We start from the raw sequence: 13,855 nt of genomic DNA, 5'->3' as shown, positions 1-13,855 counted from the left end.
ATTTTTCTTCTACACGCAGACACGATAGTGGGAAAATAGCCGTTTCCAGCTTCACTATAGAAATGCGCGCAGAAACTCCTCTGGGAGTTGTCTAAATGTATGCAGAGAATATGTTCCACTCGATCATATATACGCAGCTCGGTGTCATTATCAACGTTATGAAACTTGATCACGAGTACAAACGACAGCGCTGCGGCGACACGGACTGGTGCGGACGGTAGCCCAGGGAGCGTTGATGACCCAAGTACTAGAAGGCGGCGGCGCCAGCCGCACTGACGACGTTCAGATCATTGTAAGCTGTTATCGCTCTCTAGCGCCTCATTCTTCCGCGTCGAAGCATCATGAACCGTGACCAAACGTACTCAGGCGGCGGCTTCGTCATGGCAACGACGCGCAGGCCGCACCTTGAAAGCGATCTGCGATACTGACAGATTGCCGACTGCCGATAGCTTCACGCGCTTTTTCTTGCCGCTCACTTAGCGCTGAAGAGAGACGCGCGGGCCCGTATCTTGAAAGCGATCTGCGACAGTGGCAGAGTGAGGCGTGCGCTGAGAGCTAAGTGAGCGCTGTGTCTCTATGGCTGTGTCCCTGCCGCTTCATTGGCGTTGAAGCGACGAGCAGTGCAAAGGGGAATTCGCTCACTGCTGCGAGCACTGTCCCGAAAGTGGTAGTATTAATGGATGAATGGAGGGACGGTTTTTCTCGTTGGGTAAGCGTAGAAATGCCTACGCATTTAAAGAGCCATGGCAGTAGTACACATGTCGGCTTCGCATACGAGCTCCACGGCCAGGCGGAAATACTTTCCCGCTGTTTAAGTTACTCAGAAAAAATTATTAACGCAATTTTTTAATTAACCTCTTTCATTATTAGGTTGAGGGCAGTTTATATGGAAAACTTGCAGTGGTTCAGAATTTATGACGTACCCATTTCTTATAAGTCCAAAAATCTCGCACGAAATAATCGAAATTGAAGGCCAAATCCAGACAAAATGGAGACTGAGCGCGTCTCGCTGGGCGTCAGACGGCGACACCGCGTAAATAAGTATGGGGCGAGGTTTGTATGATAACATGCCGCGATAAATAATGACCTGACATGCAGCGGTGCATGCTTGCCAGTCAAAGCGTTCCGTATCAGCAGGTGCCGCGATTGGCCGAGACGTTGTTTCGACCTTTCTCGCGCTTCTCGTGACGGGGCGTTTTAGTCTGATTTGATACCGGTGCCATATAGGCGGGCCTATTCTTCGCTCCCGCGGCGCTAGGTTTCGATATTGCCTGGATAGTGCGGGACAGAAGCATTCTGTCGCGATGACCAAGAATTCGGTAGTCGCAACAGAAACGTTCTCTTGTGAGGAGTTCTCAAGTCGCAACAACTTTCTCTGTGTGCGTGTGTGCGTGTGCGTGTGTGCGTGTGCGTGTGTGTGTGTGTGTGTGTGCGTGTGTGTGCGTGTGTGTGTGTGTGTGTGTGTGTGTGTGTGTGTGTGTGTGTGCGTGTGTGTGTGTGTGTGTGTGTGTGTGTGTGTGTGTGTGTGTGTGTGTGTGCGCGTGTGTGTGTGTGTGTGTGTGTGTGTGTGACCTACGAACGAGAGAAGAAGAGAAACCGAGGGGTGCGATTTTTGTTTGTCGTGACCCCATAAAGTCAACAGACACTGAAGCCAAGGAAAGCATCGGGGAAATTATCTGTGGTAGAAATGTAAATCTATAAAATAACAAAGGGGAATGAAAGTGGCGCGAAAAGATAACTTGCAGCTGGTGAGAGCCGTACCCACAACCTATGCATTACGTGTGTGTTGCGCCACCAGTTGTGCTTTGCCGACGGCTATCAGTTGGACCACTAAGTTGAGTATTTGTGCTTACTAGATCTAGGCCTATGAGCGCTAGCCAGGGCGACTCTGAGCCATGGTGGGCGGTTGGGGAACATCCTTTTTGTTTTGCCCGATGGCGTCACGCAACACGTGAACATAGGAGTGAGACAGACAGACAGACAGACAGACAGACAGACAGACAGACAGACAGACAGACAGACAGACAGACAGACAGACAGACAGACAGATAGATAGATAGATAGATAGATAGATAGATAGATAGATAGATAGATAGATAGATAGATAGATAGATAGATAGATAGATAGATAGATAGATAGATAGATAGATAGATAGATAGATAGATAGATAGATAGATAGATAGATAGATAGATAGATAAAATAAACGCATGCAGCCCAGTTAGGTTCGACTGCAGTAGCAATTACTTAGCGCACTTGTCTGTAGACCAACGGATATGCTCCGCTGCAAAATTAAGCTTTAGTTTCGTCTCCCTGGACAACTTATGCCTATATCTTGAACACAAAAGGGGATGAATGTCCGCCGTAGACGAAGAGGCTGGGCACACTGGGACTCGTTTCAGGGCTCTCACTTGCTGATTTCGAGGCCCGTGTCACAGCGGGTGGCAAGGCCACCCCAGAACGAAGCGTAAGAAGACTAATTTGATTCACCCCGGAAATGTTCCAGGGAAGGAAGCAGACATCTGGAAGTATAATGACTGTGTGTCTCGTCGCAGAATAGACTTCAGGGCTTTGAGGAAAGCTTAGATGTCAGAACCACTCCAAATTTCTCTGACCGCACAAACACGTTCAGCCAATTCCCTAGCTCATATGAGTGCAGTTCACGGTACAAGAACATACAAGATACGGCAGTTTTTCTGACCCATGGCCGCCGCTACCCCGTGAGAGTAAGACCTCATAATGAAACTAAACATTAGGGCTGTTTGAGTCCATGAGAAGGTGTCTGTGTTTTAGGGATTCCTATGACATCACGTTTTTGTGCATGTTTTATGTATTGATATACAGTTTGACAACGCCGAAAAAAGATGCGCACAGGCACTACATCGTCAGCCAACGTCCTGTGCAAATATATAGGCCGGTCATATATTACGTGGTTACGTGCGCATGTGTGTGTGTGAAAGTGCCCGTAATTGAGTCCATTCATGTCGTGTTTCTTTCTGCAAACGCAGGTAAAGAGATTGTAGACTACTGGTACTCCGAGATCTGCAAATACGACTACAATAACCCTAAAATCGATGATTCAACGGGGCATTTCACCCACATCGTATGGAAAAGCGGCCGCCTCCTCGGCGTTGGGTTTGCTAAGGGCAGTGACGGTATGGACTACGTAGCCTGCTTCTACAAGCCAAAGCAAATCCCAGAATATGCATCGACGAATGTTCTCAGGCCGATTAATGGCATCCCTAGGAAATGCCGGGATATGGCACATAAATAAGGATTAAGCGTGGGGCTCGTTACCCCAACAGCTACGAAAGAATCGTTGCTTAAATTTGATGCATCATCGCACATTTGTCCCACAAGTAGACTGGTTATGCCTGTCATTGCGATCAATGCTCGAGTGTATTCTTCCTCAACGAAAGCAATAAAGGCATCACACTGCTTTGCTTTTCTATTATTTATCAGCATTTAACTGAATCAGCAGCCAAGGCGGTGGAAACCTAAGAAAGCCCACGGGACGGTTACAAGTGCGTCACGCGAATATTTAAGCGCTGGGCTGTGGTGTGGGCTCGGCATTCTCGCTTCCGATCTTGATCTCGCCGAATCACTAGGAGGTTTGAATGCCCCCTTTCTGCAGTGGGAGCAAAGTGCAAATGATATTTTATTGCGTTCGTGTTTAAGCTACTGCACTCCTCTCCGATGTTCGAGCGCTCGTCGGCTTTCTGGGCATGCTTGTTAAACAGCGCAAAACGAGACAATGTCCGTCCTTTGTCTCGTTTTGCGCTGCTTAACAGGATGGCACACAAACTAGCCCGGTCTCAAAGCCTGCTGCGGTTTACTTCTAAACATGCACTGGCCCAGCCGAAGGCGTGATGACGACGACGGCATGAAAATGGAATGACGATGAGCGTATGACGACGATGCTACGACGAGGTTCCGGCAGTGAAGCTGGAATGGCGATGATGGAAGAACTACGATGGCATCACGACGAAGGTGAGAGCGATTGCAAGACAATGACTGCATGACGACGACACATTGAGGACTTTAACACGGCAATGCCAGCGTAATCTCGATTGAACGATGACGTCAGGATAGCGATAGAAAACGGAGTGAAGACGATGCAACGACGAAAGGGTATGACGACAACGGCATGACGACAATGGTTTGCAACTACGAGTGTAAGACGACAATGGCGCGACCAAGATGGCGTGGCGAGAGCCGGACGACGAAGGCGGGATATGACGTAACGGTGAATTAAGGAAGTCACGAGCCATACCACTCTGTGAAAGGAAACATTGATTGCGCTTTCTAGACAATCACATGTAAGAAGACAGGACAGGCGCAAACCAATGAGGATCCCTGGAAAAGCACAGGGCTCGATGCATGTCCTGGTACAAGCGGACTTGACGCCATAGTTCCGATCGCATGATCTTGCAGATGCGTTTTGCATGTCCTACTGAAGGTTTTAGGTGTCCAAACAGGGCATTGACTTCATCCGGGGTGTAGCCTTTCTTGAGGTATAGGCCCACAAGTCTTGCCCGGCAGGAAGTGCTGATGATACCCGACATGACCGCTGATACTTGGCATGATGAAGGGGGAACACAAAAGGAAGAGCCCGATGTAGAAGAAATGAAGTTTAGCAGGATGCGTTGTTGGGCAAGTTGGTTCATTGTAATAGGAAACATTGATTGCGCTTTCTAGACAATCACATGTAAGAAGACAGGACAGGCGCAAACCAATGAGGATCCCTGGAAAAGCACAGGGCTCGAAGCATGTCCTGGTACAAGCGGACTTGACGCCATAGTTCCGATCGCATGATCTTGCAGATGCGCTTTGCATGTCCTACTGATGGTTTTAAGTGTCCAAACAGGGCATTGACTTCATCCGGGATGTAGCCTTTGGTTTGCGCCTGTCCTGTCCTTTGTAGCCTCATTGGTTTGCGCCTGTCCTGTCTTCTTACATGTGATTGTCTAGAAAGCGCAATCAATGTTTCCTATTACAATGAACCAACTTGCCCAACAACGCATCCTGCCACTCTGTGAAGGTGGATGACCAGCGAAGCTGGTTAGCGCACGACACAGAGGTGACGTAGAATTTTGAACAAAGGCACGGACATGTTTATTGTCCTGGTCTGTGGTAATCGTGACATATATAGGCACGCACACCACATTTGCGTATCACCTCTGTTACTAAATGTGCCTGTCACGTAAGGCAGTGAATGGTTAAGCAATGGCTCATACCCACGTAAATGCGGCCTCCCCATTACGACGACAGAAGAGAAGTGGAATTCCAGGCTCAAATGGGGGCGCTAGTTGCGCTTATCGCGACGAAAATACCCGGGTCCTACCAAGGGATTAAATAAGTCAGAAGAATGTGATTTATGAAGATTACAAACCATGTCATTTAATAACCCAGTCAAGCTACATGCTATTGAACCACAATCCTTTTCGGCTGAGTGTAAATTCTGCGGGCAGAAAGCAGGTTCGTACCATATGTTATGGGCCTGCCAGGCTAATAGTGCCTTAGAAACTCTGCAACAGCCGACGTGGGAAGCATGGGAGGCAGCCCTGTCCAGCTAAACCCTAGAGGACAAGCGAGCCCTTGTCGAAAGAGCTAGGGCGGCGGCCTTAGCCAACGGAATTCCGGAAAAAGAATCCGACCACCCTTCTCCTAACTCCCCTCTCCTTTTCCTTTATATAAAACGTTTTCATCATCATCATCCAGGCTGGAAAGATGCGCCGCAACTGAGCCAGCTGTGAAAGAAGAGGACGAGCGAACGCGTAAGCCGTGGCACGAGCGCGGTTGCGCCAAGGGGCGCCAAGGGGCGCCAACGAGCCAGCTGTGGAAGTGGACGGCGCTCGAGCGATTGCTGATGATGATAGTTTTTTGCACAACGGAGCCAGCTGTACAAGGCGATGACGACGACGAACGCGCGAGCAGTGGCACGAGCGCGTTCGCGCGGTTGGCACTGCGATTAGCTGTCAAGCAAAGTAGCGACATACCGTATCGCTGAAGTGACGTTTATTTACAAAAAAAAAAAAAAAAACTCGCCATTCCAGCCCTGCGAAAGTGGATGTCAAGCGAAGCTGTTGAAAACCAGCACTACAGCTGCTGAGAGGGTTTTAAAGGCTTTAGAGTAATGATAGTAGTGCTGTTTTAGAGTAATGGTAAAAATGGTAATTTTGACAGCACGCCACCGCCCATAGTGTGGGTGAAGCAACCTTGAAATCGGTTGCTGGGCTGTTAATTTCATAAGCGAAAGGTTAGGGACCTCACACCCCTTGTCGCAAGCTGGCGTCACCACGGCAGCTTGCGCAATAATAATGTTTACCGGGAAACGTATGCAGGAAGCGATACGTGCTTCGAATTGCTATCACGAGCACCTTATGCTCAATTATGTAGTTCGGATGCTTGTTTTGAGCTTGTTCTTCATTGAAACGTGCTGTTCTGTATGCTGTATGCGTGATTCCAAAGAATGTAAGCACCGTTCGTTTCACTTTGCTGAGTGCTTCTAGCCTCAGCCTTACGGGGCTATCAGCAATTGCATTTTTTGCTGGCTTACAGCGGTGTGGGTACTTAGTGTTTACTGGGGCATGCGCCATTAATTATGGCAGTTTTCTGTCGACAGAAGCAAAGAATCTCGGCATCCTAGCCATATGCAGCTTCGCTGTAATATGTATTGGTCATTCTGAGGACTCCCTTACTTCGGCTATATGCGACACACACTCTCTCAGGTATCGGCCCACTTTGGAATGGCATTCACTTGAGGCATCAAGGGTGCGATCGGAGATGGTTGTTCGGCGCGTTCGTTCGGTTACCGGCGCGCGCGATTGGCCTACTCCGCGCCGACGTCGCCAGCCGCGGGGCGCCGCCCCGTTTTTGGTGACGTCAAAATGACGACACGCTCCTGTCAATCATCCGCCCACCGAGCATTTCGTCCGAACGCGACGGGAGTTGAGAAGTTTGGAGCGATCAAACGGCTTCGCATGGCGCGTCTGGTGGATTGGATTGGATCCAACAGGCGGCCTTTTCGGCTTTCTTTCGGCTGCGGAATAGCACGTTTGAATCCAATCCATAGTTTAATTCGAGAAAATGGCGCTTCCGTTGGGAACTTTTGTTGTTGCGCTGGCGTTTCTAGAGGAAGGAGGAGAGCGGGTGGCGGTGCGAAACGCGTTTGAAGAAATGGCAGAAAGTGAATTCCGGCGTCGTTTTTGTTTCTCGAAACAAATAATTCGTTGGTTGTACAGATAAATCGACAACATCATTGGTGCCAGCGAGCCACTGGAATGTTGTCGCTGCCCCTTGAAAAGTGCGCCACTCCTCCCGTCGTTTTCTTTTTCTTTTTTCTTCTCGCTGTGCGCGACACCACCTAGGGACGACGCAAAGAACCTAATAGTTATAAATTGCAGTAGTGACACGTACTACTATTTGAAAACGTGTTTGGGGTTGAGAAGATAAAATACGTTTTTTTAGGTAACGATTTCATTCATTTGGAAGACGAGAAACATTTCGTTTTGTAGTATACTGTCTGCAAGCAGACGACAAACGACGGAAGTAAACTTCCGGGGAGGTCACCGCTTCCTGATTGGCTGCTCTCTCCGCCCCGCTGTCACAAATTTTGCATACTGCAACTTTGTGACGTTGCAGCAACTGAACAGAACGCGTATCGAACAAAATATCTCCGATCGCGCCCCAAGTGGATGCCATTCCAATGGCCCAAGGGAGACATTCCAATGTCTCCCTTGGGCACCAAAACACGACAACGACTGTATGATGACGACGCATTGCCGACGATGAAATGATAAATGAATAACTTCATTGGAACCACAAGGTCGGTATGGCGACGACGGAATGATGACAACGAAATAAAAAGTCGCAGTTTCGCCCGAAAGGCGGAGAATCGATTGTGATAGCAAATTAGTAGACAGCTACAGTAAGGAAGGATAGCAGTTTTATCGGCCGTGTAAACTTGGAGACATTCTCTTACTAAATTAAAAAGAGCATGGTGTTAACGCTCACAGGCAAACATAAACACATCATTCTGCGGACACAAGCTCGCAGCAACAGCGAGCGAAGTGACCTTCATGCTGTCTATCGCTTCAAAGCAAACTGACAGGCGAGAACACAGCACATGCAAAGCTACGGGCCGTATGCCCATCAAGACTGTGCCCCCAAAACAGATCGCCTTCAAGATAAAGCCCGCGCGTTGCTGTCGAAGAACAACGTAACCGCAACAACCCCCCCCCCCCCTCCTTTTCCGAGCACGCGACGGAAGACGGCGCGCTTCCTACCCGCTTTCGTCCCTCCATTGAGCGCGCGAGATTTAGCCGCGATCGCAGGTTGCCCTTTCGCGCGGTCACGAAATGCGTAGTTGTTGCCCGAGAACACCCCGCCCCCTTCCGTGCAATGACGATGTAATGTCGGCGACGGCATGACAACGGCGGCATAATAAAGATTGAATCACGACAGCATGATTACGCAAGAAAAGTGGAGAAGAATTGACGTTGATGAAACGACGAAGGCAGTAGACGAAGATGGTTTGATGCTATTAGGATGACGTTTCTCTTGGGATGACGGTGTTAAAAGGACAGGGTGACCGCGAAGGCATGAAAAAAATAGTGTGATGCTGACGGTGTGAGTACGATGGCGTGACGACGACATCTTTGACAAGTGTGGGGTGAAGAATTTATATTGACACGGAGGGAATGCCAATGATGGCATCATGGGGACGGAATGACAATGAATGCATGGCAATGGCGCGATGGCGACGATGACATCCCAAGCCTATGAATACAGTGACATGCCGGCGAGTGTATGTCAACGACAGCGATACGACCGCGTATCACGAAAGCTAGGACAGCGATGATGTGAAGATGACCATTCTGCCTCGTCCTCCTCCACTTCCAGCCGCAGAATACAACATAATTTTTCGTTTACACGGTTGAGTCGATTGCACCAACATACATCCAGTCTCTCTCCGCGACATCGTCGTCAACGCCACTGGTCTCTCCACGGCTGCAGCATCGCTAGATCGACTCCGGGCCAATGATATTAACACAATCATCATAAGCACTCCCTGCATGGACAGGGCTGATCGCTATTTGAAGATTGCCACTCTCACCATCATGGGCAAGCGCTACGAAGTCTCCACGCACGTGGAAGACCCCGAAAATTCGTGTAGGGGTATCATCAAGCTGCCGGCCTCCTTGGTAGAAGGGAAAGTGTTGGCTAACCTTCGAAAGTCCAATCCAGCAGTCTACATCCTAGCTGCTAGTAGAATAGCTCTACAGACTCCATCCTGGTCACTTTCGAAGGCTCAAAGGTCCCCTTCTACATTGACTGCCTCCGCACAGACCTCCGCTGCCGCCCATATGCACAAAAAGTGGAGTCGTGCACTAAGTGCAGGCAGCTTGGCCATCGCCAAGACATCTGCCCTAATGTGACCATATGCCTCTGCCCAAAATGCGGCCCGCCAGATCCTCCTCAGGACCACAGCTGTACTCTCACTTGCATGATCTGCAACGGAACACACGAGACTGGCTCCTCAGAGTGCAAACTGCGTTAAAAACCACGGACACCGCCCCGGAACCTCCAACGTCACTGTACAGGCCCCCAATCAACGCGCCGGACAAGAGAAGCCGCAGAGCAGCTCTGGCCTCAAGAACACTGCAACAGCGGCGCAGCTCCAATCATCGAAGCAAGCTTGGCCTCCGCTGACTCCACGGAACCAGGAGAGACCACCCATCAACCATACAAAGGCGAGCTGGGCAGGAATAGTCTCCCACAATAGCAGCTCCTCACAAAATGCTGATAGCTCTGTCATCAAATACTTGCTAAATCAGAATGAAATGCTTAAAAACGAAATCAAGCAGCTCAAAGCAATGCTCTCCCCCCCCCCCCCCCACCATAGAAATCCCTGACACTCCTGCTGCTGCTACCAAACCACTGCCACAAGCTCTTGCGCCCAAACTCACACATCCTCTGACAGAACAAATGGACACCCTTGCATCCACTGCTACGGCGGTAGCCGAAGCTCCAACGCCGCCTTCATCACACACGCGGCCCCCACCCGCAGAAAGGAAGAGTGCCGAAATAACAGACACCGAGAACAACGTTGAAAACGCCATATTTGTCCTCACTAACCGCATGGACATCCTTGAAAACAAACTTGTTGGCCTTGAAATACGACTACAAAGCAAGCGTGATGCATTTATTGGTGAGGCATCTGCACAGTTTTGCGGTTCCAAGAGCTAATCGACAGCTGGGGAAGACGCTCCGCGACGTCAGAAGTTCCCATCCTTCAAAACGACAATAATGATGAAGCCAGCCCGAAAGCCCCTGCAGTGGAACTGTAGGGGGTTCCGCAACAAGAGCGCATGTCTAACACTATTTCTACAGAGCCTTAACGAGCTCCCTGACATTATAGCCTTGCAGGAAACACGAGGGTAAGTCACGCTACCTGGATACAACACGTTTCAAGACCCTCACATAGACAAGCCCAACACTGCCATAATTGCAATGCGACAGCTTTCTGTTAAATGGGACACATTCAGCAGTACTGAAATTCCCCATGATTTTATCAAAATTCTACCTCAAAGCCACAAAAAACCCACCCTATGCGTGTTGAGTGTTTATAGGCCTCCCATTGCTCGACAACACCGCTTTGAGCACATGCTTGCTCAGACCAAAGGTAACGTCAATAAACAGCCGCTAGTTGGAACGGGCGACTTTAATGGCCCCCATCAAATGTGGGGCCACTCCGAATCCATTCCTTAGGGAAGAGCGCCATCGCAGCACATACAAAATCAAGATTTCACCATCTACAATTACTTTACTCTTCTTACCCGGCTAGGAAATAGCGTCAGTAGGGATACATCCCCCGACCTCACCCTAACTCACGGCATCACTCAGGCGACGTGGCAAAACCTCCAAAACAACTCAGGAAGCGACCATTACATCCTCGAACTCCGTGTAGATTTTAAACACAGACCGCCAGCCACGGAAACGCTAAGGCTTACCAATTGGACGAAATTCCGGAAATCTCGCTGCAACACTAACGAAGAAACCATTACCGACATTGAGCAATGGGCGATCGCCTTGCAGGCAGACGTAGAGGCCTATACCACCACTCTCCCGCTAGACAGACCCTTGGCCACAATTGATTCGAAGCTCCTACACATGTGGGAAGTTAAGCAAGCTTTACTTAGGAAATGGCTAACAGCACGTTACAATCACAAACTCCGAATCAGAATCGGCAAATTAGACTCTCAGATCCAACAATACGCTATTAAATTGGCGGCACAGCCATGGACTCAGGTTTGCGAAGGAGCGCGTGGTAATCTCAGCACTAAAAAGACCTGGCAATTGCTCCGGGACCTGCTCGACCCCACCACGTCTAGGACGCACAATAACCACCAGATCAATAAACTGTTGCATGAACATGCAGCCTACCTGCCGACCATGATCAACAACCTGGCCTCCAAGCATAAGCCCCCTCCTATGCAAATACCCATGCCCGACTATGCTGGTGAACCAAATGAGGAGCTCTGCAGTCCCATCATAGAAGCGTAGGTTCGACATGCCCTCAACCAAGTGCGAACAACCGCGGCACCAGGCCCAGACTCTGTGACCAATAAAATGCTTCGAAACCTCGATGAGCAATCCATACGCAAACTCACCGAGCATTACAACCACTGTCTCGAAGAGGGGGAGATGCCCCAACAATGGAAAGCAGCCATAGTGATCTTCATTCCAAAGCCGAATAAGCCAATTCACATTGATAACGTCCATCCAATTTCGCTCACTTCATGCATAGGGAAGATCTTGAAGCACGTGATCCACCTACGCCTCTCCAAATACATCGAACATAATCACTTGTTCCCTTCGGAAATGACTGGCTTTCGCAAATCTTTTTCTTGTCAGGATGTCATGCTAATGCTCCAAGAAGACATTATCGAACCGAGCGACGCGCGTGACACACAAGCGTTGCTCGGCCTCGACCTCAAGGGCGCCTTCAATAACGTGTCCCACTTGGCCATACTACGCGAACTTAGCCGTATAAACTGCGGGGAGCGAATCTACCGCTATATACGCAGCTTCCTCACGAAGCGCACTGCGACGCTACAATTAGACAGCGAACAATCTGGCCCTTGCGCGTGGTCACGAAATACGTAGTTGTTGCCGGAGAACACCCCGCCCCCTTCCCTGCAATGACGATGCAATGACGGCGACGGCATGACGACGGCGGCATAATAAGCATTTAATGAAGACAGCATGATTACGCCAAATTGCTGGAGAAGATTTGACGATGATGAAACGACGAAGGCAGTAGACGAAGATGGCTTGATGCTATTGGGATGACGTTTCTGTTGCGATGACGATGTTAAAAGGACAGGGTGACTTCTTCATAAAGCCAGGCCCCTTTCAAGCTCTGCTGCCGAGGTTTACTAATTCTTGACGTAGTGAATGATCATCAACTCCAGAATAACGCACAGAAATGACGGCCTAGTTTTGGCCTTTTTTGTGTTCTCCATAGACGGTGCCAAGCTAAAAACAAATTCGATCGCCACTCTCTGGCAATAATCTGAATTAGAAGCGAACAGGCATCGACACAACCATGCTGTAGTCGAGCACGTGCGTTTTCGCGTTTTTGGTGCGGTTTTCTACTGCTATATAAGAGATGAGGCTGATCACAAAATATAGCTGGTTTTTGTTCTCGTGCACGTCAACATTTGTTCGCACTGCTATAAACCTTCCAGCATGTGGATTTAGTTTTTGAATGGCTGCACATTTTTTTTTTTTCCTACGTCGCGACACCGGGCACTCACGGCTTTCTTCGTATTCCCGCGGTTAGGCGGAAATGCACCGCGTGGTAAACAAACAAATAAGAAAGAAAGCTTATTTAGCAACGCTGGTGAAAGGAGGTAATCAGATAGACCCTTGGCAGCTGTTGTCGTAACGCTGACGGTGCTTTCAGTCGCGTTTGGTGGGTTCTGCTACACAGCGACACTCGGGAGATGGCGGTGTGTAACGCCGCTCGCATGCTTTGTTTATTTTGGAAAGCAGGATGCACTGCTTAGAAATGACCTAAGCTAATTGCCAGGTTTCGTAATAAGAAGTAGAAGGGCTCGTTTTATATAATGGATGCACATCCTTTTGATGCATCAGTTCCGCTGAGGATGCGTCTTCCATCGAAAGGTGACAGGGATGACAGCGAGTCTCAGTGATAAAGATGACGATTACCGTGTATAAGGATTTCGAGGCACGACGTCTTATCACGAATTATCAACACAACCAGCGAGGACGGGGAAGACGAACAGTACAGTCACTCCAATCGCGTAGCCTTCAGCAATTGAAGGAAATGCAGCGGACGAAGATACCATGCATGCAGAAATGTGACATGGCGGCGGCGGCAAGGATCTGCCTGAGGGATTCAGGGTGAATGAAGACTGCTGTTGAATATTTCGGAATTTCGCTATGAAGCAGCATACTGTATAACAAGAAAAATAACACTGCTCCATGATAAAGTGGTAGACTGTCCTCGTCTATGAAAAAAATCTAACTTGCGAAAAGGAGGAGTCTCCTGAAGCCAGTTTCAACTTCTCGCGTCAGGATGTAAGCTCGGGGCGTCGGCCCCTTGCAAAAGACATGCGCCAGAGTTGCAAAGAACCTAGCTGTAAACAACAGTCGTTTTTTACATAATGTCTGCCGCTTCTCGGTAACCACAAGAATTCCTTCTTCAAAACACGTCAAGACTTGAGCGAAAAAAAAAACAAATTTATAAGGCTTCTTAATATACGCAGAGTTTTAGAGGACAGAAAGCGTGCATAATTTAAGTACGTACGACAGCATAAATTTTT

At 49.0% G+C, this 13,855-nt stretch overlaps 1 protein-coding gene across 3 annotated transcripts in view; it reads left to right on the top strand.

Annotated features, from left to right (window-relative positions):
* The window catches only part of LOC126522185 (Golgi-associated plant pathogenesis-related protein 1-like), a 42,546-nt gene extending 39,093 nt beyond the window's left edge, over window positions 1–3,453 (top strand). For all 3 annotated transcript variants that reach the window (XM_055066418.1, XM_055066417.1, XM_055066419.1), the window contains one exon: window positions 3,008–3,453. In XM_055066418.1, the coding sequence (XP_054922393.1) occupies window positions 3,008–3,273 (266 nt within the window). In that variant the 3' untranslated portion in view covers window positions 3,274–3,453. The remainder of the gene's footprint in view (window positions 1–3,007) is intronic.
* Window positions 3,454–13,855: the final 10,402 nt, after the last annotated feature.

Source organism: Dermacentor andersoni, chromosome 6 (assembly GCF_023375885.2).
Source record: "Dermacentor andersoni chromosome 6, qqDerAnde1_hic_scaffold, whole genome shotgun sequence".
In the NCBI taxonomy this organism is placed as follows: domain Eukaryota; kingdom Metazoa; phylum Arthropoda; class Arachnida; order Ixodida; family Ixodidae; genus Dermacentor; species Dermacentor andersoni.
Note: the sequence above shows the minus strand (reverse complement) of the source record. Positions and strands in the feature narration are given on the sequence as shown.